The following is a 26,431-nucleotide window of genomic DNA, read 5'->3' as shown; positions in this document are numbered from 1 at the left end:
TACAGGCCTGAGCCACCGGCCGGTCTTCCCTCGGGATTTTTTCGGTGCCACAGAAAGGAAGGGGTCGCAGCGGGTGAGCTGGCCCGCTCCATTCCAAAGGCGCTCAACTGCGCAGGTAGAAAAATTGGTATCTTGGCAACGGGCGCCCTTGAACCAGGAAGTCAAGTTTCCGCCTTTCATATACCGCCCCCACCTCCTGCGTTTAACCTGACTAGGTGACAGTATCTATGGCGACAGACGCTTTCTCAGGAGAAGAGCATTCTGGGAAATGTAGTTAATTAGGGAGTCTAAGGACGCTCAGCAAAGCTGGAAAACCCTAACATACAATCTACAACCCCCCAAAATTTCCGGTCATCTCACAGAAGTAAAAGACATGTTTTGGTTTATCTGCAATACTTGAAATACAGTTGTGGAGAGTGCCAACACTAGTGATGAAGAAATTTAATGTACAAATCTGAATATGTGTTCTCTTGAAAAATCTTAAGATCTGAAAACACTGGGGCTGTTTCTCCATGACCACAGTAAGATGGAGCTGAGTAGAAAATTCTATTTCATTCTGAGATAGAAAATTTCATCACTATGAATTGGGATTTGCAGTTACTTTACCTATCTGGACCCATAAGTTATTTAAGGTCTCAATCCCAGATCCTGGGAAAACCCACCAAATTCCTTTTCTTGGCATTTAAAGTAAGTCTTAGTTTATGGAACAAAATGTCTTTGTGGACTTTTATACCACACACACACACGCGCATGCACACGCACACACACACACATGCACACACACACTCATTTATTCAAAATTTATTGGGCATGAGGTCCAAGCCAGGCACTGTGTTAGGCACTAAATCTTCAGCCAATCAGCTTTTTTTGTCTATCCGTGACCATTTCCTCATAAATCCCTCATTATCTGAACCCTGAATTAGATAATGATTGTTCTGATGGCAGATTAAGAAATAGAAGGGATTCCATGGTTTATGGAGTAGCAAGAGTTCCACTTACATGAAAATGTATTAGAATCTTTTCCGGTACACAGAGGGTAAAAAACTAGGTTTAAGATAGAGAAGGAAACTTGGACTCTTCCCTTGATCATTGCTCTTTTATTTAACCACACTTGAGGGTCCGACCACATCATCTTCTTTAGGGTGCATTTTCTCCCCCAAAGAAGAGAGTTGTCCCTTCAAACCTCACAAAAGGTTGTCTATCCCCTTTGAAGGTCCAAATCACTTTGGCCTTGAATTAGGATAATTGGTGGCTCTCAATGAACAAGATCTAATCTCAACCTTCAAGGAACACATAACCATTATAAAAACAGTTGGTCACCAATTGGTAGGAGGGTGTCCAGGAAACTGTCAAACACATGAAGAATTTGTCATAGGTTTTATTAAACTTGTTTCCTTTCCCTTTATGAACCCCAAAGCATCATCCTATTGCAAGAGGAGTTTTCGGTTTTTCCTGTATGTACAACCCCTGGTTAAGAGAGAGAAATTCTGGAGGTTAGAAAGAGAATTTCAGGGTCCCTCCAAGGCAAATTACCTCCCCCAAGGTTCCCCCTAGTCACTGGTCCGATTTGGCCAAGCCAGTGACAGCATGGGTTTTGGGGAAGATTTCCAGTCAATTCATGATGGTACTTGAGGAAGGAGAGAAAGTTGGAATGGAAAAGTTGGAGTTATGGCAGAATGTGGGAAAAGACCAAGAGATAAGAAAAGGCAGAAATGGAGAGACATGAAAAGACAAAACCAGAATGTAATGGGTTAAACCGTGTCCTACTTCTAAAAATATAAATCCAAGACTCAACTCCCAGTACTTGTGAATATGACCTTATTTGGAAATAGGATAATTAAATTGAAATGAGATCATCTTGGACAAAGGCCGGGCCCTAGATTCAGAGACTGGTGTTCTTATATGAAAGGAGAGGGAGCCCTGAGGCACACACACAGAGGAATCATGAATGCAGGATCAGAGACTGGGGGGAGAGGCCATGGGCTAAGGAATGCCACCAGCAGCTAGGAGATAGGTATCCTCCCTTGGAACCTCAAGGAAGAACCAACCCTGGAAGCCTTGACCTCAGATTCTTGGCCTCCAGAATTCGGAGAACAAATTTCTGTTGTTTTAAGACACTTAGGTATGGTCATTGGTTGCAGCAGCCCTAGGAAACTAATACACAGGGAGAAAGAGAAATGGAGAGTCAGAGATGGAAGACAAGACAGAGCCAGCTCACAGTAAGAGCAGAGACCCATCAAGCCAACTGCTGTGAAGAGCAGTTCCTTTATTTATTTATACATGGTGCTGAGGATCAAACCCAGTGCCTCACACATTCCAGACAAGCGTGCTACCACTGAGCCACAGCCTCAGCCCCAAGAGCAGTTCCTGATTCATCGCTCATCACTACCCCTGAGAGGGGCCAAGGCCAATGATTCCCATTTTGAATATGGAGAAACTGATGTGTTCAGGAAAGGAGACTCGTGGGGCAGTAGGAGAAGACACAGAGGGAAAGAGAAGGACAGAAATCCAGATGGAGAGAAGAGGAGAGAGGCTGGGAAAGGGGCTGAGGGGGCACAAGCAGACAGAAGCCCAGAGAAACCCTTACAGGAGGAGAGAGGAGAGTGAGGTCCACCTCTCTCCTAGGCGCTGTGCCTGGGGCTCATGGAAATGTTTTCATTTTACTTTCTCCCCAAGCAAGAAGGAAATAAATGAATAGAACAATAATGACGATGATGGTGAAGAATGCATAAGAATGAAGCCAACTTGGATGATAATTGTTTTTATGCCAACACGTTTACCAAATATAATTCCAAGTATTTTTTAATAGAATAAGGGGCTCACAAATGGAAAATTTCTGAAAACTCTTGTATGTCTTGTATGACTCTGGGGTGGGGGAAAGAAGAGATAGGAGAGAAAGAGACTCACAGATGAAGAGGGAGGAGAAGAGGGAAGAAAAAAGAAGGGAGGGGAGAAACATGAGAGCAAGAGGCAGGAAGGGATCAGGGAGGAGACTCCCAAAACACACAGTGAGGGCATTTTGAGGGGCCCAGTGAGGCACTCGGGGACTTAGCAGGGCGCAGGGATGACTCACGCGATCAGGATGACCACGAAGAGAAAGATAGCCAGAATCACGGACACGATGATGCCCAGCAGAGCCTGGTTCTTCAAGTAGTCATCATCCGTCTGGTACTGCAGGGACATGCGGGGCTGCCCGTCCACTGGGGCGGGTGGCAGAGACAGACCCAAGCTCCAAGTTACCACTTTTCTTTAGCCTTGCACCCACCTCCACATGCGTTCACTCGGCCACCTGGGAGGGCAGGGTGGGGCTTGCCTGTCCTCCCCACGGGGTCCCTGCCCTTTCCTGCCTTCTGACCCTCCACCTATCCATTCCTCCAGGGCGGCGTCTCAGGCACCATTCTGGGCACTCGGGATCCATCCTGGAACCAAGCGGACAAGCGTCCTCGCCCTCCTGGACCTGAAGGTCTGCCACCATGACAGTGAGAGCCTCTGGATGGGGTGGGAGTGGAAGGCAGCAAGTAGGACTTGGGGAGTTCAATTTAAATTTAAGAGAAAGAAACGCCATGCGCAAGGGAAGGGGGGCAGAATGCCCGCAATCTCCCAAGCTGAGGCCGCCTGCGTCTTAGCTGTGAACCCCGAAGGTGGCCTTGGGAGGTGAATTCTGCACCTTCCACTCTCTTTCCGCCCCGACTTTTCTAGCAGCAAAGCCTCTTGACTTGGCCTTCAGAATCCAATCCACCTCTACAGCTACCAAACTGGTCTAGCCCGGACCCGTGCTTTTCACTCACGAGATTCCCTGCACCTTCCCCACATTTCCTCACATGGCCTCCAGAGGGCGCAGTCAACACACCACCTCCGGTCCCTCCTGAGCCGAGTCCTGCAGCGGAGGCTCCCATTGGAGTAAAAGTCCAAGCCCTCACCACAGCCCACCACGACCCACCTGGGCTCCCAAGTGACTTGTCCCGGATTCTGGCTGCCCACTTCTCTCCTTAACCCACTTGCTCTCTCTTCACGCACTCAGCGCTGGCCACGCCAGCTCACCTTGCCTGTGGTTTAATCTTGCTGGATCTCTGCACGCTATTCCCTTCGACATTCTTACTGTTCCCCTCACTCATTTTCTTAGATCTCAAAGCTCAGACCTCTTCACAGAGGCCCCTGAGTCTGCACTCTTTTAGTGACTAGGCTCCCTCTTCCAGACTCTTTCCATCAAGTCGTTCAGTTCTGTTTTCATTAGAATGCCTTTTGCTGTCTTTAATTAGTTAATTTATTTGTTCAAGTAATTATCATGTAACTGTAGTTCTCAATCAGGGACAATTTTGAAATGTGTAGAGAGATTTCTGATCATCCTGGCTGGTGTCTGGAGGACTAGACTAGGAAGGACTAGGCTAGGGAGGAGAGTAAATATCCTCCGACACACAACTCAGGCTCCTCGAGGGCGGGAACTCCTTCAGTCTCCCACTTCAATGATCCACAGTTCGGGGCATTACAGGGTGCTCAAAATATTTGTTGTTAAACTTCATAGAAAGGAAGCAGACATATGTGGAAATGGGACAGTCAATAGAACATGTCAACTCCCCATGTCACCGAGGAAAAAATAAAAGGAGACATTTCTGGATTAAAAGCAAAGTGAAAAACCGAACAATTGAATGATATGGGAAGTCCTTTTGTTGAATCCTGATTTGAACAGCAGGTGTGAAAAATATTCAGAGAAGCTGATAGAGGGACTTAGAAATTATTTGCTATTGAGGGATCACTGTTAGGTTTGTTGGGTGTGGCTACAGCATTGTGATTGTGTAAGGAAATGTCCTGGAGCCAAGTATGGTGGCATATGCCTGTAATTCCAGCTACTCAGTGGGCTGAGGCAGGAGGATCACAAGTTCTAGGCCAGTCTTAGCAACTTAGTGAGACCACCTCAAAACAAAATAAAAAGAGCTGGCAATGTAGTTCAGTGGTTGAGTGCCCCAGAGGTCATTTCCAACTACTGCAAAACAAGAAAATCCTTATTTTTAGAGGCTGACACCATGAATGTATGTGGTTTCTTTTAAAGTACTATGGCAAAGAATAAAATAGGTGAAGAAAGTGTGGAATAATAATAATAATTGTGAACATAATTTCATGGAAAGTACCACTTTAGGGACTGTGATCAGAGAGGATTTTCTGGAGAAAGGCCTTTGAGACCTCTATGAAGTGTGTGTGTGGGGGAGCAGTGTGACAGAAAAGGAACAGCATGTGCAATGATCCAGCATGGCTATTCAATCCTGAAGGATGGACGTGGATTCATTCTACTATTCTCTCTGCTATAAGGAGATATAGAGATTTCTGAACAAATGAATCAATTTGGCACATCTTTTTGGACTTCTAAAAATGGCAAAGGTAAGAAAAAGCTATTTTTCTAGCACCTGCCACTCTGGTGTTGGGACATTGTAAAGTTCCAGAGGATTGTTCACATTCAACAGAAGAGACATAGTGAGTTTCAGAATGAGGAGGCAACACCTAGGCAACACCGTACGCAGATGGTAAGGGCAGAGCTCAAGGCTGCATGGGTAAGTCTCAAAACGCATATGCACTGCCTCCATCTCATGCACTGTCCCATGTCTCCTTAACCCAGAATCTTACCAAAGCAGAACTTTTCATTGATACATGCGGGATTGATTTTCTGGCATTTTAAACAGTCCCAGACCTCTTCTTTGAGTAAGCCTAAACAGGAGGAAGGGGAAGTAGTAGGATGAGGTTGTGTCCAGAGAACTGGCAAGGGGTGGGAAGGAATAATGAAGAAGTGAGGGGGGTCTCTTGGTCCTCCTTAATTTCGGAGGACCCACTGCACTGCAAAGTAAGTTGAGCAAAATGCACTGACAGTTCACATAAAAAATAACCTTTGTATAATTATTGAAGAGTTAAATTGAGTTGCATTAGTCCAGTTGATCCAACATTCCATTTGTAAAGATTCAATTAAACATTTGTTAACTTTGAATTTGAATTTTTTCCTATTTTAGAACCCCAGGGGCATAGACAGGGTGATGAGCATTCATCTGTCTTTTCCTCTAACTGTGGACACAGGAAAACTACATTTCCCAGGCTCCCCTGCATCAGGTTGCAATCATGTGATACAATTCTAGCCAATGAAAATGAACAGAGTAGTGTGTATCATTTCCTAGCCTGAAAAGAAAACATCCGGTGTGATCACTATTGTCTTCTGAATTACGTTTGGAAGGTACAGTATGGGGAAGGTACAGTAAGTGGTGCCTCCCGATGTTACCTCTTAGAAGAGCTGCCTCTCAGTGGAATTTAGATCAGGGAGAAACAGATCCTTATAAGCCCCCACTTACATCTAGGGGCTTATTTGTTGATTCAGTACCCTATCCTATACTGATGTGACTCCCAAAATACTTTTTTGCAGGTTGCAACAACTTTATAAGTGCCCCCAAACCAAGTTTTCCTAAGTACTATGCTTGGGGCAGGGGAATTGCCCAGTGGAGTATGTGTGGTACCAGGACTTGATATGGGGGGAGAACAGTGTAAAAACTGTGGGAAGGTAGAGAAGGGAGGAGTAGACAATAAATCCGGACTCACGGCAAGTTTTTCGATCACAGGCTGCAAGAGAAAAGAGCGGGAAGTGAGTTTACTTGGGACAGCACTTTGGGGATTTAATTGGGAAGGAACCAGAAAAGGGAGGGAAAGGTGAATCTAGGCAAGGAAAGAAAAAGACTATTGAGGAGAGATGAAGGCTGAGTTGCGGGGGAGGAGAGGAAGAAGTTTGGAAGAAAAAATAGGAGAAGGGATTCAATGGGGAAAGGGAGGAGGGGATTTGGTGGGGAGAGCTATATTGCACCTTTTGATTCATAGGATTTCAAAACTTTCTTGAGTTCCTTGGTCACTCTCTCCCTAAAGTCCACCAGTTCTTCCAGCAGAGGCCCATCTGAGAACAGAAAGACACCCTTGTGGGGTGGAGTATCCAGCAAACCCAATCCAGCAGCTCCCAATAGTAAGGATGAGGAAGTTCCTCTCCATTTACCAACAGTAACCAAGACCAGGGTCCCTTGGGAAGATACAGGTTGGACCACCCTTAATCTGAAAATCTGAAATGCTCCCAAATCCAAAAGCTGGGATGCATTCTGGATTTCAGAGTTTCAGACTGTGGATGCTTAACTGGTAGTCTGTAAAAACAATCCAAGTCTGATAAATTCTGAAGCCTGAAACACCTCTGGTTTCTGATAGTTTGGATAAGGGATGTTCAACCTGTGTAAGGCCTGGCCGATACTGCATCTAGCTTCTGATCCACTGTGGGGGCCTGCTCCAAACCACACTCTCTTGGCCTCAGTTTCTTTATCTTGTAAGTGGACTTGATATCCTCTGCCCTAATCTTTTCTGTCTCTATGCCAATTCCTTTCTGATTTCAGTCCAATCCAGCCAATGGCTTTAGTATTACCTGGACTAGTATTGTCCAGTATGGTAGCCACTAGCCACACACTTGGATGGGCTCATCTGGGCTGAAATGAGTTCTGGGTATAAAACTGGATTTCAGAGACACAGTAATGAAAAATGTAAGCATTGATCTCATGTTGAAATGGTAATATTTTTTATATTTGGTTAGATACCATATTAAAATTAATTTCACTTATTTGCTTTTTATTAAAATGTGACTATTAAAATTTTCAGATTAAGGATGTGACTCCAACTGTGAATCACATCCTGTTTCAGTGGGATAGAGCTGTTCTGTACACTAACAACTCTCATATTTTACAACAGTCTAGAACTCTCACTGAAGTCCTGATTCATATATCCAACGACCCCCTCAAGGATATCTAAGGAATCTCAAACTCCTAAGTCTAAAACTGAATTCTGGATATTCTTGTTCAATTCAATCCCAAGTCACTGGTCTCTTAGTAGATAGAGGCACCATGATTCTAATAACATTTTGAATCTTTTGTTTTTCCTTCTGAGCAGTAGATCTCAACAGGGGATTAAAATATTCAGTAAACCACGCTGTAAATACATGTGCTCTCATTCAGGCTTTGTTGTCCCCTCATAGAGCACCGGCAGAAATTTAATGAAATTCTTAAGGGTCCAAAGATTTCTGGATATGGTTAATGAACACTGGTTCCAATGTGGATTCATCATTTGAAGATTAGAAGGCAGGCATTGACTTCTAGCTATGGAAGTCCTAGACTCATCGACTTCTGACATAGGGCCATTTCGTCTGTGTTGGTAACCCACTGGAGAGTGCAGCCGCCCCTCTCTTCCATCCTAGCTGGACCTTCTGGATAACCTGCTGCAGCTTCTCCAGCAGCACTTTGCTGACATGGAGATGGCTTCTTTCCTTGAACCTCATGAACCAGCTTCTGCTAGCCTCCGACTTTTCTTCTGCTCTTTCCTTACCTCTGTGAGCCTTCACAGAATGGAAGCGAATTTGGTTCTCTCTCTGGATTAGTCTTTGGTTTCAGGGAATGTTGTGGCTGGTTTGATCTTCCATCCAGATCACCAAGACTTCCTCCATATCAGCAACATGGCTGTGGTGCCTTCTTCTCATTCGCGTGCTCACTGGAGTAGGCCTTTTTTGTACCAGGGATTGAACTCAGGGATACTTAACCACTGAGCCACATGCCAAGCCCTTTTTTTTATATTTTACTTTGAGACAGGGTCTAACTAAGTTGCTTAGGGCCTTGCTAAGTTGCTGAGGCTGGCTTTGAACTTGTGATCCTCCTGCCTCAGCCTCCTGAGCTGCTGGGATTACAGGCATGCACCACCATGCCCGACTGGAATACCACTTTTGATTTCCTCCAAGAACTTTTCCTTTGCATTTGCAATTGGCTAACTGGTGAAAGAGGCCTAACTTTTGATTGCCTTGTTGGCTTTCAACTTGCCTTCCTCACTAAGCTTAATCATTTTTAGCTTTTGATTAAAATGAGATCGGCTCTTCCTTTCACTTGAATACTTAGAGGGCTTTGAAAGGTTATTAACTGGCATAATTTCAATACTGTTGTGTCTCAGGGAATTGGGAGTTCTGAAGAGAGGGAGAGAGATAGGGGAACAGCTGGTCCGTGGAGCAGTCAGAATGCACACACACACTTTTACCAATTACAATCATACTATCTTTCATGGGTGCAGCTCATGGTGCCCCAAATAATTACAATGGTAACTTCAAAAATCACTGATCACAGATCACTATAAAAGACAGAACAGGGGCTGGAGTTGTGGCTCAGTAGCAGAGTGCTCACCTAGCATGAGTGAGGCACTGGTTCAATCCTCGGCACCACATAAAAATAAAATAAAGTTTATTGTGTCCACCTAGAACTAAAACAAAACTTTTTTTAAAAAGACAGAACAATGAAAAAGTTTGAGACACTGCAAGAATCACCAAAATGTGACCCACAGATGGGAAGTGAGCATATGCTGTTGAGAAAATGGCTCCAACAGACTCCCTTGCTTGCATGGTCCCCACGAATCTTCAGTTTGTAAAAAATGCAGTATCTGGGAAGTGCAATAAAGTGAAGCAAAGAGAATGAGGTTTGTCTACAGGCCCTGTGAAGGGCTCTCTAGGAGTGGCTGGGGATCGGGGGGGGGGGGGGGGGTTAGTGATAGGGGACAAACAGTTATGAGTGGTAGGAACGTTAGGTTAAGAGAATAATTATATAAACTGGGCTAACTGTGCTGACCCCATATGCTTTCACTTTTAAAAGCAATTTACCAGGGAGCTGGGGATATAGTTCAGTTGGTAGAGTGTTTACTCAACTGGGATTGTGCTCAGTGGAAGAGCACTTGCCTCCCATGTATGAGGCACTGAGTTTAATCCTCAGCACCACATGAAAATAAATAAATAAAATAAAGGTATTATGTCTATCTACAACTAAAAAATGGATTTTTTAAAAAAGCAATTTACCTGCAACCTTGGGGCTGGGGATATAGCTCAGTTGGTAGAGTGCCCGGCTTGCAAGCACAAGACCCTGGGTTCAATCCCCAGCACCACCACAAACAAACAAACAAAAAATTGTCCTGCAAACCTGCCTGGTTTGAGTGCAGAGGACATGTTACAGTCCTCAGCAAACTACCTGTTATCTGCAGGAGAAATATAGTCCCGAAAGGCCAATGATAAGCAGAACACAAGTTGTCACTTTTGTGACCCTTGCGCAGACCAGATCCCAGAACTCAGGGAGATAAGGATAATCCCTCCAACCATAAAACCTGTCAGAACATGTTCCAGTTAGAACTGGTTAGCGTGAGCCAAAGTGACCTGGAGTTGTCACAGCAGTGGGGACTTGAAAGTCTGATGTCATAGGAGCCTCAGCCTTTCTTCCTGTGTAAAGGGCAGCTCCCACCTGCAGGAACGGTCGCCTTCACCGGCGCCAGACACTCAGTGGGGGCAGACACGGGTGGCTTTTGTTTTTCTAGCGGAAATGGAGGAGGGCGAGGAAGGAGCTGGGGAAAGGCTTTCCAGGCTCCTACCTGACAGAGAGTTGACCTTTATGTGCTCTGTTTGGTTCTTGATAAACGTCGCCACGCCTTCCAGTTGGTTTACCTCTGGCGGGAGAGGAGAGAAAATTCCAGAGGGTTCCTTACCGAGCCCAGTGACCCCCACCCGCCTTGCTCCCGGCCGGCCCGGTCCTCCCGCTTTTGGGGAGCGATCCCGGGGCTTCCCTCGCCATCCCGCTGAGGGCCGCCGGACTTCCTCCTCCAGCCCCGCACGCACCCACTTTCCCCACAAACGCGTTCATCGAGTAGTCCCTGAAGAAAGGCCCCTCCATGCCCAGCAGCAGGGCCTGCGCGCGGGCCTGCAGCCGCTCCCGGTGGAAGCGCCTGGGGATGAGCGCGGAGCGCAGCTGGCTCAGGGCGTCCTGCACCGAGTGGTCGCACTGCAGGCAGCCCCAGCCTCCACGGGCGCTCAGGCCGCAGAGCAGCACCAGGGCCAGCGCCAGAGGCATGGCGGGGCCTTTGTGACGTCACAGGGAGGGGCGAGGCCCCAGAGGCCCCCCGGAGGGCGCTGGGGCGGTTGGGGCAGGAGCTGGCTGCGCACCTACTGTGTGCGGGATGTGGTTCTAGGAGCCAGGGAGACACTCTCTGCTCTGCTCTCCTGGAACTTCGTAATTTCTCTCAAGTGCATTCATTCCGTGTACACATATTTGTTGAACACCTACTATGTGCTAGTCCCTGTTCTAAGAACCAGATGCAGAGCTCAGACAGTGTTTTCACCCACACGAAGGTCCCATTCACTCAAGTGTCAACAGCACACCTACTATTTGCTAGGTGCCCGAGATTCACTGACCTAAGCTGAGTCTTGGGGTTTAGCCTAGCAGGGGTGGGAAGGGCTGGGAGAAGAGAAAGGTCTGGCCTGGTAAACATTTAAAAATGCAATAATGACAAACTGCACTCCAGGCAGGAAGCCAATAAGCGGAGGTGGGGTCTGGGGGCTCCTGGCTCCAATCCAGTGAGTGGCACCTTCTAGATGTGAGGCCACTCCGAGGGGACTGGTGAGGAAAGTGTAGCCTGAAATTTTATCTTGAAAATTTTCAAATCAAGAGAAAAGTTGAAAGGATGCTATAATAAACAATCAAATATGCCTGTCAATACTTTGCATTTGCTGTTTCTATTTCTCCCTCTCTCTAATGTCTTAAATGACATTAAATATCATTTTAAACAGACACTCAGTAAGGTGAAATTAATCCCTATTGCTATAATAGTTAAGCATTCATTTAATAAAGATTAAATTAATAAAAACTAAATATTTGTGTGTGTGTATATATATATATATATATATATATATATAGAGAGAGAGAGAGAGAGAGAGAGAGAGAGGGAGAGAGATGGGGGCAAGAGGGAGAGGAGGAGGAGGAGAGGGGAGGATGAGGAGAGGGGAGGAGGAGGAGAGGGGGAGGGTGAAGAGGGGGAGGAGGAGGGGGGAGGAGGAGGGGGAGGGGGGAGGAGAAGGAGAGAGGGAGACATTGTCTTAGTTCAGGCTGCGATAAGGAAGTCCCATAGATTGGGTCTCATATTCAGAATTTATTTCTCATTGTGCTGGTGGCTGGAAATGCCCCACCTGGCTGGCCCATGGTCAGACTAAGATCATCTTGGGGGGGGAGTAGAAGGAGGAGGGGGGGAGGGAATTGTCTTAGTTCGGGCTGCCATAATAAAGTGCCATAAATTGGGTTTTATAGAATTTATAAGAAGGACCAAGGCCCTTCTAGAAAAATCACAGTGGTTGCCACACTTAGGAAATGTAATATCAGCACTAATCCATCCACACTCAGACTTCCCAGATGCCTTCTAACCGTTTGGGTCAAGTCACCTCTTCCCAGAAGCCCTCAGATTACCGTCAGTAGAGCAGGTGTGCTGGGCACAGTTTTTCTGTGAGGAGCTGGACTGCCAATATTTTAGACGGTGGTTCCTATGTTCTCTGTCGATATTGTAAAAGGCAAGCAGCCGCAGTGAGCATGGCTGGGTTTCTATAACTTCATATGTGAACACTGAAATTTAGAATTTCATGGTTTTCTTATGTCACTAAATATTATTCTCTTTTGATTGTTTTGAACCATTAGAAAAGTAAAAACCTTCCTTAGCTCACAAGCCATAGTTGGGCAACCCTTGCTCTAATTCATCATGTTGTTGGCTCGTTCATAGCACTAATTATAATATCTCTCTCTCTCTCTCCCTTCCCCTCCCCGCCCCTCCCCTCCCCTCCCACATTCCTTGAGACCAGGAATTATGTCTATCTTTCTTACTGTTATGTCCCAATCATGAGAAGAAATGTACATATGCTAGGTGTTCAATAAATATTTATGAATGAGAAAGAAGAAGAAAAGTCAGTTTCCCTTTCTGAGCTGTTTCCCCTCTGTAAACTGGCCTTCAGGACATCCCACCTTGTTCCCAGGTGAGGTGGTGTGAGCCCATGGTCCTGCTCTTCAACATTGTAGCCACTAGTCACCTGTGCCAACTGAGAACTGGGAATGTGGGGTGACTGGCAAGCTGAACTCTTAATTTTACTTAATTTAATTTAGACCTAAAATTGAAAAAAAAATGATCTTATAGTCAGGGAAACTTTTAAATATGATGGAACCACTCTAGTGTGTGAGTTTACTTCAACTGCAAATATTAGGAAATCTAAATATAGACGAAATATTTTCATGAAAGTTTGGTGTCCAAATTGACATGTGTTGTCTTGAAAACATTTGTAATTCTTTGTGTGTGTGTGTGTGTGTTTTGCTTTTGGACTTTTAAAAAAAAATTTTAAAATTTGTTCTAATTAGTTATAGATGATGGTAGAATAATACATAGATAGAGCAACAACATAATTCTTGATGCAAGGAAATTAAAGTAGTTTGTCCATCATTTTTATATTGGTTATAAGTTGAAAGGATAATATTTTGGATATATTGGATTATTTAGAATACATTCTCATAATTAAAATCATGTCTTTCATTTCCTCTTCCTAACGTGGCTAATGAATTAAATTAAAATACATAGATTAAATTATATATAGAACTTCCATTATATTTTGATTGGACATTGCTGGCCCAGCATGTAGAGGTACCCTAAATACCACTCGAATTAGATGTGATTAAATTAGCTGGTTGTTAATGGACATCCTCGGGGTGTATTGGAGCCATCATACCATGAGGGGGCGCTCACACCGAGTAAAATTCTCTCCTCTCCCCGCCTGAGGGAGCTGATCTTGGCTGGCAGCTGTGGACACCTGCCCTTTCCAGCATTAGCCTGTGACAATACTAGCTAAAGCAGTGGGGACAGTCATTTAAGATTGACGTGCACATTCTTTCTCTCTTCCCCTCTTACCATTGTCTTCCAGGCAGCTGGTCAAGAGGCTGTTATTGGTCCTGAGAAGCAGCTGTGGGAAGGGGATGGGAGACCAAGTTCACTGCCAAACCCCCCTCCTTTAGGTTCCCGTCTTAGATGGGAAGAATCAGGACACAGAACTGGCTTGGTTTCTCTGCTGCAGCCATGCTAAAGAGCAATTTGGTGAGACGTACTTCAATTAAGGACCATCCAATTCCACATCCCAAGGGTTCTACCCCTTGGTAAAAGCACCTGAAGGAGTTTCCACAATTTCCCTCCAGGCACAAAGATGTTCACCACAGCGTTGCTTAGGGCAGCTGGTGTCCAGCACTGAGCAGGTGGGGGCCATGGTAGAGGGCTCCAAAGGCAGCAGCCAGCAGGGACAGACCAGATTGTCCACCTGGCCACAGGAACGGATCTGAATGAAAGCCAGCACAAACCAGAGTGACACCTGTAGCTCTGTACCTTTGACATAAATTCAAGAGGAAGTAACTGCATCCATTCGAAACGAAAATAAACAATGTGTAAAGAACACCTGCAAACAAAAAGCCACACAGCAAACCGGATAGAAGAGTGGCTTCTGGCAGGAAGGAAAACAGAGCCATGGGGTGGTGAACGAGGAAGTAAGAAATAAAATCAGAGCTGGACTATATGTGAGCCAGTGGTGGCCACAGTTCAGCTGGGGTCAGATTGCTTGGGTTTGAATCCTGGCTCTTTCCCTTCATAGCCGGGTAACCTCACCCTAGCTAACCTCTGTGCCTCATTTGCTTCACTCATGAAATGGGAGAGTAATCATCCATACATTGCAGGGTTGTTCTGAGGATTAAATAATATATAATGTGTAGGTGAGAATAGTCAGCACAATTTTGGTTACTGGCTATTTAATTTAATTAATTTATTTTTTATGTGGTGCTGAGGATTGAACCCAGGGCCTCACACATACTAGGCAAGTGCTCCACCACTGAGCCTCAACCTCAGCCCGGGTTACTGGCTATTTTAAAATTACGTTTTATGAACTGAAGACTATAGTTTACTCAATCTTTTCTACTTGCTGTTATTAAATATGAAAGGGAAAAAGGGTACTCTTGGAGTTGTGGGGATGAGATCAGGCAGGGAAGCAAGTAGGAAAGAAAACAATGTCTTTGGATGTGAACATGGGGCTTCCTGAGTCTGAGGGGTAGGGGATGTGAAAGATGTCATATTAGTCAGTATGGAATGGGTTATGCTGATGTAATAGGCATCCCCAATATCTCAGCGACTTAAAACAATATTTTTTTTCTCACTTATATCATGATAGTTGGCTGGTCTGGAGTCCTCCAGAGAGAAAAAGGTGAATCTCACAGTCATCTTAAATGCTTTCACTCACAAATGACAGCTGCTTATTGACTCAGCTGAGTCACATGGCCACTCCTAACTTCACAAGCGTGAGCAAGAACAATCGTTTAGGTGCCCAGAGGAGACAAAATTGGAAAATTTGTGAATAGCTCAAACTCTCTTTGAGTTTAGGGATCTAAGAACTGAGACAACTTGTGCCTGAAGTCTGGCTCACAGAGAAGGTGAACTGTCAGAGAAGGTCTCTCATGCCCTATGGTTGGAGAGTGTAATAGTCACTCATTGCTGCACACCAAATCCCCCCAAAACATAGTGTCTAGAAACAACAAGAAATGCCTATCCTAAGGTTGCAGTTAAAATGTCAGCCAGTGCTGCAGTGCATGCAGAGGCAAGACAGCGCTGGAGAATCTGCTTTCTGATGGTGCACTGGCAGGGTGTGATTTCAAGGGACGGGGAATTAGGCTCCACCTTTTAAAGGGAGGAAGGTCAAAGTTTGTGGGTATATTTTAAAGCCACCCCAGGCTACCATGTGATGGAATGATAGTGTGTGAGTTGGTAGCAGGCTGGAGACGGCTCAGTTAATGTTCTATAGGCTCATGTGCCTTAAGCAGGTACTAATTGTCAGGCACTGTTCTGGGTATGTATTTGTGTTAATTCCAGTTATTCTGCCAACAGCCACGTGTGGCACTTACAATACCGAAATTTGTTGAACGTTTACTATGTGTCTTGAGCGCTTCACATGTATTAAGTCATTTAATCCTCACGACTGGGTGAGACAGGTACTGTCCTTACCTCCAGTGATAAATGAGGAAGCGGAAGCTCAGAGAGGTTAAGTAACTATTCTAAGGTGGCTCAGCTGGCTAGTTAGAGAAGTAGATTGGAACCCAGGCAGTGTGTCTGCTGCTCTAAAATTTGTATTTGCAGAAGATTTTCTGGATTCCGTGAACCTTGTGTAGTCATTCCGTAGAAGCGTGTGTATTGCTGTCATGGAGGTCTGCCTTATCACATTTAATTCACACACCACTTGTTAATGTTTGGATTCCCACTTGACAGGCTTGGCGGGACCCAATACGCGCAGGCAGAGGCAGAGGCAGGTGTGGGTCTGCGGGAAAGCCCTGCTGGCGTGAGGCAGAGGAAGGAATGCGGGGAAGCGGCTCGAGGGACCTGGCCGCCCGCCCGCCAGGCGAGGAGAGGGGATTAGAGCACGCGGCTCCGGTACCAGCCGGGAAAGCTGTTCCCACCGTCCACCGCCGGCCAGGGCCCTCCCCCACTCCCTACTGCATTGTCGCAAAAACAGTGGCCCATTCTCCCGCACGCTGCAGGGGCTGCACCGGGACAGCCGCGCGGGAAATGTGCTGGGCAGGACCCAGGAGAGCGGGCCGCGTGCCCACGCCGCGCGGTCGTGCCGATGAGACGTGGGCGCTGCCAGCCCCGGGACCCGCGGGCAGGGACCCACGCAGCAGCTGGGAACCGGCCGGACACCCACCCCAGCAGGCCCTCCAGACAGACCCACGTGCTCACCGGTGGAACCGCCCAGGGCCGCGGGGACGAGATGCGCGCACAGCGACCTGGGGACCTCGACGTGAGGTCGAGCGGAACCCCCCAGGGCCGATCTAGGACTCCGACCACCGGCAGCTGGCAGCTCGGGACTGGTGACGGGCGCCAGGGGCTACGCAGCCGCCCGCCGCCCGCCTCCTTGCGGGGCGCAGCGGAGGAGGGACGTGGTCTGCGGCGGGACCGGGGGCTCTGACCCAGGCTGAGGTCGAGCCTCTGTGCTTTCCCGGGCGGGGACCACGAGGAGTTCATTTTATATTCATTAGTGAAACTGCACGTCGTGGCTCTGTGATCATTTTATGCTAAGAGGACAAATGACATGATCCAGCTGACACCTTTGAAAGCGGCGGTAGAACACCTGTTCGCCCAAGTTCACCGTCTTCATCACCTCCAAGTCCGGGCGGTGAACACGTTAAGCGTGTTCAGTGCTTCCCACCTTGCCAGTTTCCCTCCGTCCTTTCCCCTCCCGTGGCCCCGGGCACTCGGCTTCTATTTTTTGGGGTATGAATCCCCACCCCCAGGTGCGGGATCTGAGCGGCTCCCGCAGCGTGTGCCCCTCTGCGGGGCTCCTTTCATTTTGCGCAGTGTCTGCAGGGCCGAGTAGGAGCGGCCCCCCCTGCCCCGCCGAGAATTCCTCCCTTTTTAAGCGGAGGGGCCACCTTGCTTCACCCAGCCGCCCCTCGAGGGGTCTCTTGGGTTGCTTGCACATTATATTTTATAGCCTTTTCTGGATGTGTGACATATTTCACAATAAAAAGTTTCAAAAATAAAATAATATGCTTTGTTATTTGCTGAATAAATTGTGCGTACACACCCACACCCACACACACCCCAGGGTAGGCCTGGGTGTTGCCCTAGGCAAAGGTGGGACCCATGCCCTGTCTCCTGGGTCACTTCTCCCCTAGTTCAGTGACTCTCACGCCCACAGGCAGGTCAGGACCCCACCCAGCTTCCTCTCTCCAACAACCACCCAAGGGCGGCTCTACCAATCTCTGCGCAGTCACTAGGGGGCTGGGAGGCTGCCCCTGGGGTCAAAGTGCCAGGGTGTGAGGGACAACAGGTTGACCACCTGTCTCAGCTGTCTCTCCCGTTCCTCTCACTCTGTGGCTCATTCCGTGTTTTTCTCTTTGTGTCTGTTCTCCCTACCTGGGATCTGTCCCTTTCTCTCTGGGCCTCTGCCCCCCACCATCTCTGAGTCTCTGTCCCCCTCCGAATCTCAGTATTTCTGTCTCTCCTTTCCCAGTTTGCCCTCCCTCTCACCCGCTCATCTGTCAGAGTAAAGTGGGACCTGGAATTGAACCCAGGCTACCTGGCCCCAGATCTGGGCTCCTAACTCTGTGTCCGAGGCCTCCCTGGATTTCCAGGTCTCCACACATCTCAGGTTTGGGGCTGGAGGGTTCTTCCTGGTGGGCCCCCCTCCCTGCAGTGCACTGTAGGTTATTGAGCAGGAAACTTGGCCTCCACCCACCAGATGCCAGGAGCATCATCCCCTGCAGATTCTGGAGCATCCTGGGACCTGCTCCCCATTTCTGCTACATCCCTCTGCCCAGGACACCCTCCCCATCATCCTTGCTCCACCCTAGGTCCCAGGTTAGCATATGCCCTTTGACCCAGCCAATTTTAGGAATTTTGCCTCGGATAACACTCACTCATAAGCTCAGAGAACTAAGCAAAAGGATGCTCATTGCAGCACTCCCAATCTTAGCAATGGGGGAAATTACCTCTATGTTCACTGGGCCTGGGGGGAGGGGCTTTTAGATAAATCCCAGGAAGAGGCTGTTAAAACTCAAATGTGAGAGCTGAACACTGTCACAGGTGGAACCCTCTTCGAGATATAGCACAAAGGGAAAATGCAGGGGGCAAAACCAAGTGTGTTCTGTGCTCTGCCCCTCCCTCAACTTGCTGTGAGATCTCCAGAAAATTGCCTCTCCTCTCTGAGGCTCCATTTCCTCACTTGTAAAATGGGAGAGTCCTAATTTCAAAAGTTGCAGTGAATACTAAATAATAAAACATGTAAAGAACCACAGATGGCATATAGTAAGCATTCAAAAAAGGGTGTTTTAACTTTTAATGTTAATATACAGGTTGGCCAAGGTCTCCTGTGAAGGGCCGGATGGTGAGCACTTTGGACTCTGTAGACCACAGCGTCTCTTGCGATAACTCAGGCCTGTTCTTGTAGTGCAGGAGCAGTTGGTGGCAGCGTGTAGACAAAGGGGTGCAGCTGTATTCCAGCAGCATTGTATTTAATAGACACGAGGCCCCTGGGCCACAGTTGGCCAGCATTTGTACTGGAACCGAAAAGAGGCAATAATGTACTTTTATAGACTTTGGATGCCTAAAAGCATCATGGAAGTATTTGCAAGAAATTTTGTTTACCTGTAGAAATAGCTTCTGGTTGTTTAGGTGGGAGGGAACTTTTGTTGTATATCCCAAAATTTTTTCACTATGTACATATACTCTTTTGGTCCAAAACTTGGAGCTTGATTTATGGCACAGCCTTTCATGAGAAAGAAAAGTATTAAAGATGGTAAGGCATTGTGCAATTATCAAAAGCTAATTATTATCTGTCCCTCTGAGACAAGAGGTCATAATCTCAGTCTAAAAGAGGCGTTTATAAGATGCACATTAACTCTCTGACATAATGAGCTCTTAGGTGTGGTTCTGAGTTGCAGAGTTTGGCTGTTATAAGTGACATTTAAGTCATTCATGCTGGAAGCACTCTCAGGAATGGTGCTGGGTTAACAATGAGAGGGTATGACTTCAAATACTCACACTGCTTTTATGGAATTGGTAAGTGATTGTTCATTACACATTCACCAGTATGGCTGAAATGAGAGACACTGCCAATTCCAAGTGTTGACAGGGATGCGGAGCAACTAGAACTCACACACCGCTGCAAGGGGTGCCACACGGTGCAGCCACTTCATGACGTCATTCGGCAATTTCTTGTAAAGGGAAGCAACCACTCTCCTTTGACTCAATGTCACTCCTGGGAATTCACCCTGGAGAAGAAACTTATGTTCATAAAAAGACTAGTGCAAGAATGTTCACAGTAGCTTTATTCACAGTAACCATAATTTGGAAATGATGCAAATGTCCTTCAGTAGGTAAATGGCTGCAAAGACTGTGGTGGATCCACAGAGCAAAATGCTCAGCTCTAAACAGGAGGAACCACCGAGACACACAACGTGGATGAACCTCAAATGCAGAGTGGAAGCAGTCAGTCACAAAAGATGGTAGACTGCACCCACCATCCTGTGCAAAGAAACGGCAAAGCAGATCTATAGGGACAGGAGCAGATTAGCATTGCTTCTGGAAGGTGAGCGGGAGTATTGCCTGGACAGGGCACAGGGGAGCCCTCCTAGGGCCTGGAAATGTCCCACATCTTGGTCTGAGCAGCAGCCCCAAGGATGTGTTCAATTTGTACAAACTCATTGATCTGCACACTTAAGAGTCATGGACATTACGTACACCACAATTTCAAAGTAAGACAAATAAACAAGAAATCCACTTTAAAAGACAGCATCTTTATGAAATTTGGCCTGTCTTGAAATTCAGTTTGCACTGGTCCCTGGCAGTTGATAGAGTGCTTAACCTGTGGGTTCTGTTTCACACACAAAATATTTCTCACTCAGTTTGAGTTTACATTAATTGTTCCAGGGATGCAGCTGTTGGGTAAATTGAAAGAAGGTCGTATCCCATCTTGCTGAGACCACCAAGAGTTGGCTGCCATTTTGGAAGAAAAATCCCACATGTGACAGCAAAGCTGTCAGTTGGTAATATAGCTGCCAGGTCAGGCTGGCTTGGTAGCTCTCACTTTCAGGACAATTGTATTATCCCATGGATAATAATAGTTGTATAACCCATCTGGCTGCTTCATCATTTCACATAAGTCAGTGATTCTTTAAAGTACACACAAATTCCCTGGGCATAGGGATGAAGTGCAGATTATGATTTGCTGGGTCTGGGCTCAGGCCTGAGAGTCTACATTTCTACCAAGTTTCAAGGAGTTGCTGATGCTTCTGGTCACTTTGGGAGTAAGCCTCTGGGCAGTTTCTCATCCTTGGCACTAGTGACCTTTGGGGCTGGATGATTCTTTGTTGTAGACACTCTCCTGTGCATTGTAGGATGTTGACAGCATCCTTGGCCCCTATCCACTAGATATTAGCAGACTTCACCACCAGTCATGACAATTAAAATTATCTCCAGACATTGCAAAATATCCTCTAAGGGACACAGGGGTTGAGAATCACTGATCCAATATCATCATGGCAATAGCATGAAATAGAATAAAGTGGGTCATGCTGCAGTAACAAGCAAACCCCAAATCTCAAAAAGACATCACACTGCAAATATGTTTCTTCCTCGTGCTAATGCCTTCCAAGTTGACTCAGGGCTTCACTTCCACAACCTCACAGTCTTGCCTATTGCACCCAGGCTGAGGAAACATCTACTGTTGGGATTCTGCTGCCAGTCACTAAGTAGAGGAAGAAAGCAAGCACTTGTTGCTCCTAGAAATGGCACCTATTTTCATGCTCATTTCATTGGCTGGACCAAGTCACACTACAGGAAGTACAATCTTATGTACTCGGAGGAGAAATAAACAAAATATCTGTGAGCAGTTTGTCATCTTGCCTCAACATGTGCAAAATGAATTTCATATTATTTTATTATAAATCACCCTCACTTTATCCTTTGTTTGGTGATTAATTGAATATTTAAAATTTTTTTTTTCTTTTTTTTTTTTTAAATATTTATTTTTTAGTTTTCGGCGGGCACAACATCTTTGTTCGTATGTGGTGCTTAGGATCGAACCCGGGCCGCATGCATGCCAGGCGAGCGCACTACCGCTTGAGCCACATCCCCAGCCTATGTGAATTTCATTTCAGCAAAGTCAAGGGGAATGACAAAACATTTGTTATAAAAAGAGGACGTTAGCATGCCAAGCAACAGAATGTATGTGTGTGTGTGTGCGTGTGTGTGCGATCAAAACCCATGCACTAATGCAGGGACTGACAAACTGCAGCTTGAGAGCCAAAACTGTTTTGCAGCCTGTTCTTCTATGGTCCAGAGATAAGAATGGCTTATATACTTTTGAAGGATTGTTTAAAAAAAAAAAGAAGAAGAAGAAGAAGAAAAGAAAAGAACACTTAAGAAAGATTGTATGTGACCTGCAAATTTGAAGTATTTACTACCTGGTCTTTACAGAAAAAGTGAGACAACCATATTCTAGAACATTCTTAAGGGTCATATGGTAACTAAAAGTGGAAACTAGGAAAACACCCACCCTCCATTAAATGGAAAGGCTGCTGTTATTTGGGTTTTTGTCACAGAATGCCACACAGCAGGGGTGAACAAACTTCTGCTAAGGGCTGATAGTAAATATTTTCAGCTTTCTGGACATAAGGTCACTTCTGCAGCCACAGGCCGATGCGAGGGGAAGGGCGAGGCTGTGTTCTAGTAAAGCTTCACTGACTCAAGTAGGCAATGGGCCAGGTGGGGCCCCCAGACCCCGAGGTCCCACAAGGAGCATGGACAACAGGGTGGAACCTACTTCACTGAAGATGGTCAGACTCAAGAGCACAGATTGCACCGTCCACCCAGGGAAATTCAAGAGCAGGAAGAATCTGTGGTGTTAGGAGTAGGACAGTGGTGACCGCGGGGGAGGGGGCACCAGGAGGCTTCAGGGGCTGGAGTCTGTCTGCTTTCCCAGTCTGGGTGCTGGTCTCACGGGAGAGTTGGCGGGTGGCAATCCCCTGAGCCGTATGTTTACGACCTGTCCTCTCTTTGGTGTGCATGTTGTTCTAAATGAAGGTGGCAGGGGCGTTGGCCGTGACAGCGTGAGACCTGGCAGAGCAGCTGGTCGCAAACTCTCCCTGGAATCAGGATCTGATGGCGTCTCTCCTCACAGCTGTCAGGGCTGCTCAGAGCTGCTGATTTAGTTAATTTGACACGGCGGAAACATTCTTGGGTGGTGAGGGGACCCCGCCCCAGTGACTCCTCCTGATGAATCTCACCAGGAAATGAGAGGGGACAAAAATCAAGAACAATTGAAATACCTCTGAGATGCCGAGGGAAATGTCTTAAATGCCCGGCAGTGAAATCCATGCCCTTCCCTCCTGAGGAGAGCTTCGTTCACATGTCTCCCTTGGGTCTGTGACTCATGTCCCTTGCACCAAGAGGCCTCCCCAGGCCACCGGATCTAGGGGAGCAGCTCCTCAGGCCCACTTCCTGGCTCTCTTTTCTGCTTCTTATTTTACATTCATGTGTCTTAGTGGTTAAATTGTGTGTCCTCCAAGACAAAATAATACAACAGAAGAATTGTCACCCTAACCTCCAGGACCTCTCAGCAGGTGAACTTTGTTAACTGGGGAAGAATAAAGATTGCTTCAGAGGCAAAAGGAAATTGACTTTATTTGGGAAACCAAGAATTGCAATGGAGACCCCTGGATCAGGGCAGGCGTAAGGCGAGCTCAGGAGAGGGTTTCCACAGGGGATTTCCACGGAAAGTTGTCTTTGAAAAATCTGTCCTGACTGGTTAGTTGATTGGGGTACTCCCAGCTGAGAGATGGGGAAGGCCATGGACATTGATTTCTATTGTTTATCCATCTATTGGAATATTCTGTGGTCGGGCCTTTAGCAAATGCGAGTGAAATCCTCTCCCCTTGAGACCCCTCTTAGAAAGTATAGGCTTAGTCACTTCATTTTCTTTCATACCTTATTCAGAAACAGTCATTGAAGACGTCATTAGTTCAGATGAGGTCACGATAGAGCAGGGTGGGCCCCAAATCCAATACAATTGGTGCCATTTAAAAAAGAATACCATGTGAAGACAGAAATACAAGAAGGACCATGTGACAAGGAAGGTGGAGACCTCAGTGATGTGGCCACGAGACAAAGAGGGACAATGGTTCACAGCAACCACAGAAGCTGGGAGAGATGGCAAAGATTTCAGAGGAGGCTTGACCCTGCTGACACCTGGATTTTCAGACTTCAGCTGTTAGGATTAGAAGACAATAAATTTCTGTTGTTCTAAGTTAGATTGTTTGTGTGTGTGGTTTTTTTTTTTTTTTTTTTTTTTACAGGTTGTCTTAGGAAATCAATATAGTGTGTATCACCATCTAACTTACTTATCTTGCTTATTCTCTTTCTCACCTGGTTGGGGTATAAAATCCAAGAAGGAAAGGGATTTTTTTTTATTTGTCTTGATCACTGCTGTGCCCCTGAGAAGTAGCACAGGGCTTGTTCCTAGTAGGTGTTCAATAAATATTGAATAAATTCATTGGTTCATTCTGAAACTGTAGACTGAGCATTTTCTTTCTACCAATGCACTGTGGGGACAAAAACAATTACAAAACCCAGATGAAAATATGTAGAAAGTCTGCATTTAATACAGACTGGAAAAGGAAGCTCTGGAGATTCTGTGAGAAGAGTAGTGAGTGTTAGGCAATTAGAGAATTTTTTAAAATATTTATTATTTTTTTAGTTTTAAGTGGATATAATATCTTTATTTTATTTTTATGTGGTGCTGACGATTGAACCCAGTGCTTCACAGGTACTAAGCAAGCACTCTACCACTTAAGCCACAACACTAGCCCTGAGAGAGAATATTTTAAGGAGGAATCAGGAGCTAGCATTTGCAGCTGGTATTATGGGTCAAAAGATGTCCCCCTCTCCCCCAAAAGATGTTGAAGTCCTAACCCTTAGTACCTATCAGTATAATCTTATTTGGAAATAGGGACTTTTCAGATAACCCAGTTAAGATGAGGTCCTTAGAGGGCCCCCAACCCAACATGACCAGTGTCCTTATAAGAAAGGGGAAACTTGAATACAGACACATGCAGAAGGAGGATGAGGAGGAGATGCAGGGTGAAGCCATTGTAGTTCAAGGAATACCTGAGGCCATAAGGAGCTAGGAGAGAGGCCAGGAACTGACCCTTGTCATAGCTGTAGGTGGGCACCAACCCAAATGACCCTTTTATTTTAAACATCTAGCCTCCAGACTGTGAGATAAGCGATTTCTCTTGTTGGAGGCACCCAGTTTGTGGTATTTGGTTATGTCAATCCTAGCAAGCTAATATGGATGGGAAAGATTCAGGTGTGTGGGGAAGGGTTCAGCCTGGACAGTGGCACACAGTCAGGACACCATATAGCTTCTACTAGGAGCACACAATTTAGTTTCATGCAGAGCTACAAAGTGCTGCATCCTGAGGAACCCAACCTGTGGCCACTCACACCTTCTCAGTTTCAGATTTGTCTCCATTTTCCAGGTGACCTGAGACCATGCTGGGTCTTTCAGTAGAAGGTGATTCAAAGTAGGGGACTGGTCACCTTGGGGAGCCAAGCTGTGCACGGGGAGGCTTCCAAGAGAGAGGCTGAGGGTGGAACACAGCACTCTGTAGTTTTTCAAGTTCTCCAGGTGATTTCCAGGTCTGCTCAAGTTCAGACCCTGGGCTTGCTGCCCAAAATATGGTCTATGGAGAATTGGAATCTGCTGATCTATGAGGGATTGAGGGGTTCACTACATGTGACTCATTTTCTTTTAATTTTTCCTTTTGAAATAATTTCAAACGATGAAAAAGTTGCAAAAATAGTGCAAAGAAGTCCCATGTACTCTTCACCCAAGATTCTTTGAATGTCCCCACCTTAAAAATGATCAAAACCTTGAAATTAGCATTGTAACATTCCTATGAATTAATTCCTTTGTCAAATTCCATGGAGATTCCCTCTCGTGTCTTTTTTTCTGGTCTGGGGTCTCACTGTGCATTTAGAAATCAGGTCTTCTTAATCTCCTCCAGCGTGTGGGGGCTCAGCCATGGTCTTTCTTTGATGGTCAAGATCTCGGCTCTTTCTAGACGTACTGGCCACCCAGTTTGTAGGCTGTCCCTCGGCTCAGCTTTGGCTGTTGTTTTCTTTACGGTTGGACCCAGGCCACGCGCCTCGGGCAGTAATGGCATGGCAGTGATGCTGTGTCCTTCTCCCTGCATGACATTGGGATCCCTGGCCCTGGAAGGTGACATCACTGGTGATGCAACTTTGATCACTTACCTGTGATGCTGTCTTCCTCTTATTTTCCCTGGAAAGTTCCCATTCTGCACACAGGGTTCAGTTGAGGTTGACGGTCCTGAGTGCCTGAGACATGCTAGGCCCCAGCCCTGATGTCGTGGTTATCGTGGTTACGAAGAATAAGAATTTGCCCTTCTGGGAGTCGACTCTCCAAAGGAAGGTTTAGGAGGGGTGGTCAGCAACTCGTAACAGACCAGGTCGACAGGGCAGAGGCTCAGAGGGTGTGACCTGGCTTATCTGAAGGAATCAGGGGAGGCTTCTGGGAAGAAGAGATGTATGATTTGGGTGTTGAAGGCTGAGTAGGAGTTCACCAGAGACGGAGAAAAGAGAGTTCTCGGTAAAGGGGAATGTGCTTTTGCAAAGAATCAGAACATTTCCAATGCCACACGGAAAGACTGGGAAATCGTCCTACAAATACTGGGGGGCTGTGGGAGGACTGTGAGCAGAGGCGGGCAGAATCGACACTGGGTGTAGAAAGACCCTCCAGAATGTGTGTTGGGGGATAGGCTGGGGGGGCGAAGCGGGAGGCCTGGAAGGAGGCTGGGGCAAAGGACCAGGTGGGAGAGGCTTGAACTGAGGCTATGCCCATGAGGGTAGGGACAGGGAGCAGGAAAGCCACCCGCAGGGCTTGGGCGAGGGGTGTGGCAGTGAGGATGTGCCCCTGTGTCTAACACCTGCTCTGCTCACGGGAGAGGCCCTT

At 46.5% G+C, this 26,431-nt stretch overlaps 1 protein-coding gene across 2 annotated transcripts; it reads right to left on the bottom strand.

The window, feature by feature from the left end:
* Window positions 1-1,424: 1,424 nt before the first annotated feature.
* On the bottom strand, window positions 1,425-10,916 carry Izumo2 (IZUMO family member 2). 2 transcript variants are annotated; one of them, XM_046466230.1, is made up of 7 exons: window positions 10,685-10,916; window positions 10,441-10,515; window positions 6,830-6,916; window positions 6,571-6,591; window positions 5,617-5,697; window positions 3,074-3,200; window positions 1,425-1,467 (listed from the first exon to the last, which is right to left on the bottom strand). In XM_046466230.1, the coding sequence occupies exons 1-7, from the start codon at window positions 10,914-10,916 to the stop codon at window positions 1,425-1,427; spliced, it is 666 nt and encodes a 221-aa protein (XP_046322186.1). The 2 variants fall into 2 exon arrangements, 1 of the variants encoding a protein (XP_046322186.1); XR_009228784.1 differs by lacking the exons at window positions 1,425-1,467; window positions 3,074-3,200; window positions 5,617-5,697; window positions 6,571-6,591; window positions 6,830-6,916 and adding an exon at window positions 8,706-9,468 and having other exon boundaries at window positions 10,685-10,711.
* Between the last annotated feature and the right edge of the window lie 15,515 nt (window positions 10,917-26,431).

The sequence above is a fragment of the Marmota monax genome, unplaced genomic scaffold (assembly GCF_021218885.2).
Source record: "Marmota monax isolate L192 unplaced genomic scaffold, Marmota_monax_Labrador192_F-V1.1 WCK01_AAM20220418_F8-fsc00160, whole genome shotgun sequence".
NCBI classification, from domain to species: Eukaryota; Metazoa; Chordata; class Mammalia; order Rodentia; family Sciuridae; genus Marmota; species Marmota monax.
This window is presented reverse-complemented; position numbering and strand designations above follow the sequence as displayed.

Bases quoted from the DNA above. Each gene is read 5' to 3' on its own strand.
- Izumo2 (XM_046466230.1), bottom strand. From the start codon at position 10,916: ATGCCTCTGGCGCTGGCCCTGGTGCTGCTCTGCGGCCTGAGCGCCCGT. The intron at 3,201-5,616 runs GTAAGATTCTGG...CACCCGCCCCAG, and splicing joins CAATGAAAAGTTCTGCTTTG to TGGACGGGCAGCCCCGCATG. The intron at 1,468-3,073 runs GTGAGTCATCCC...TCTCTTAACCAG, and splicing joins TTCGTGGTCATCCTGATCGC to GGGTTGTACATACAGGAAAA.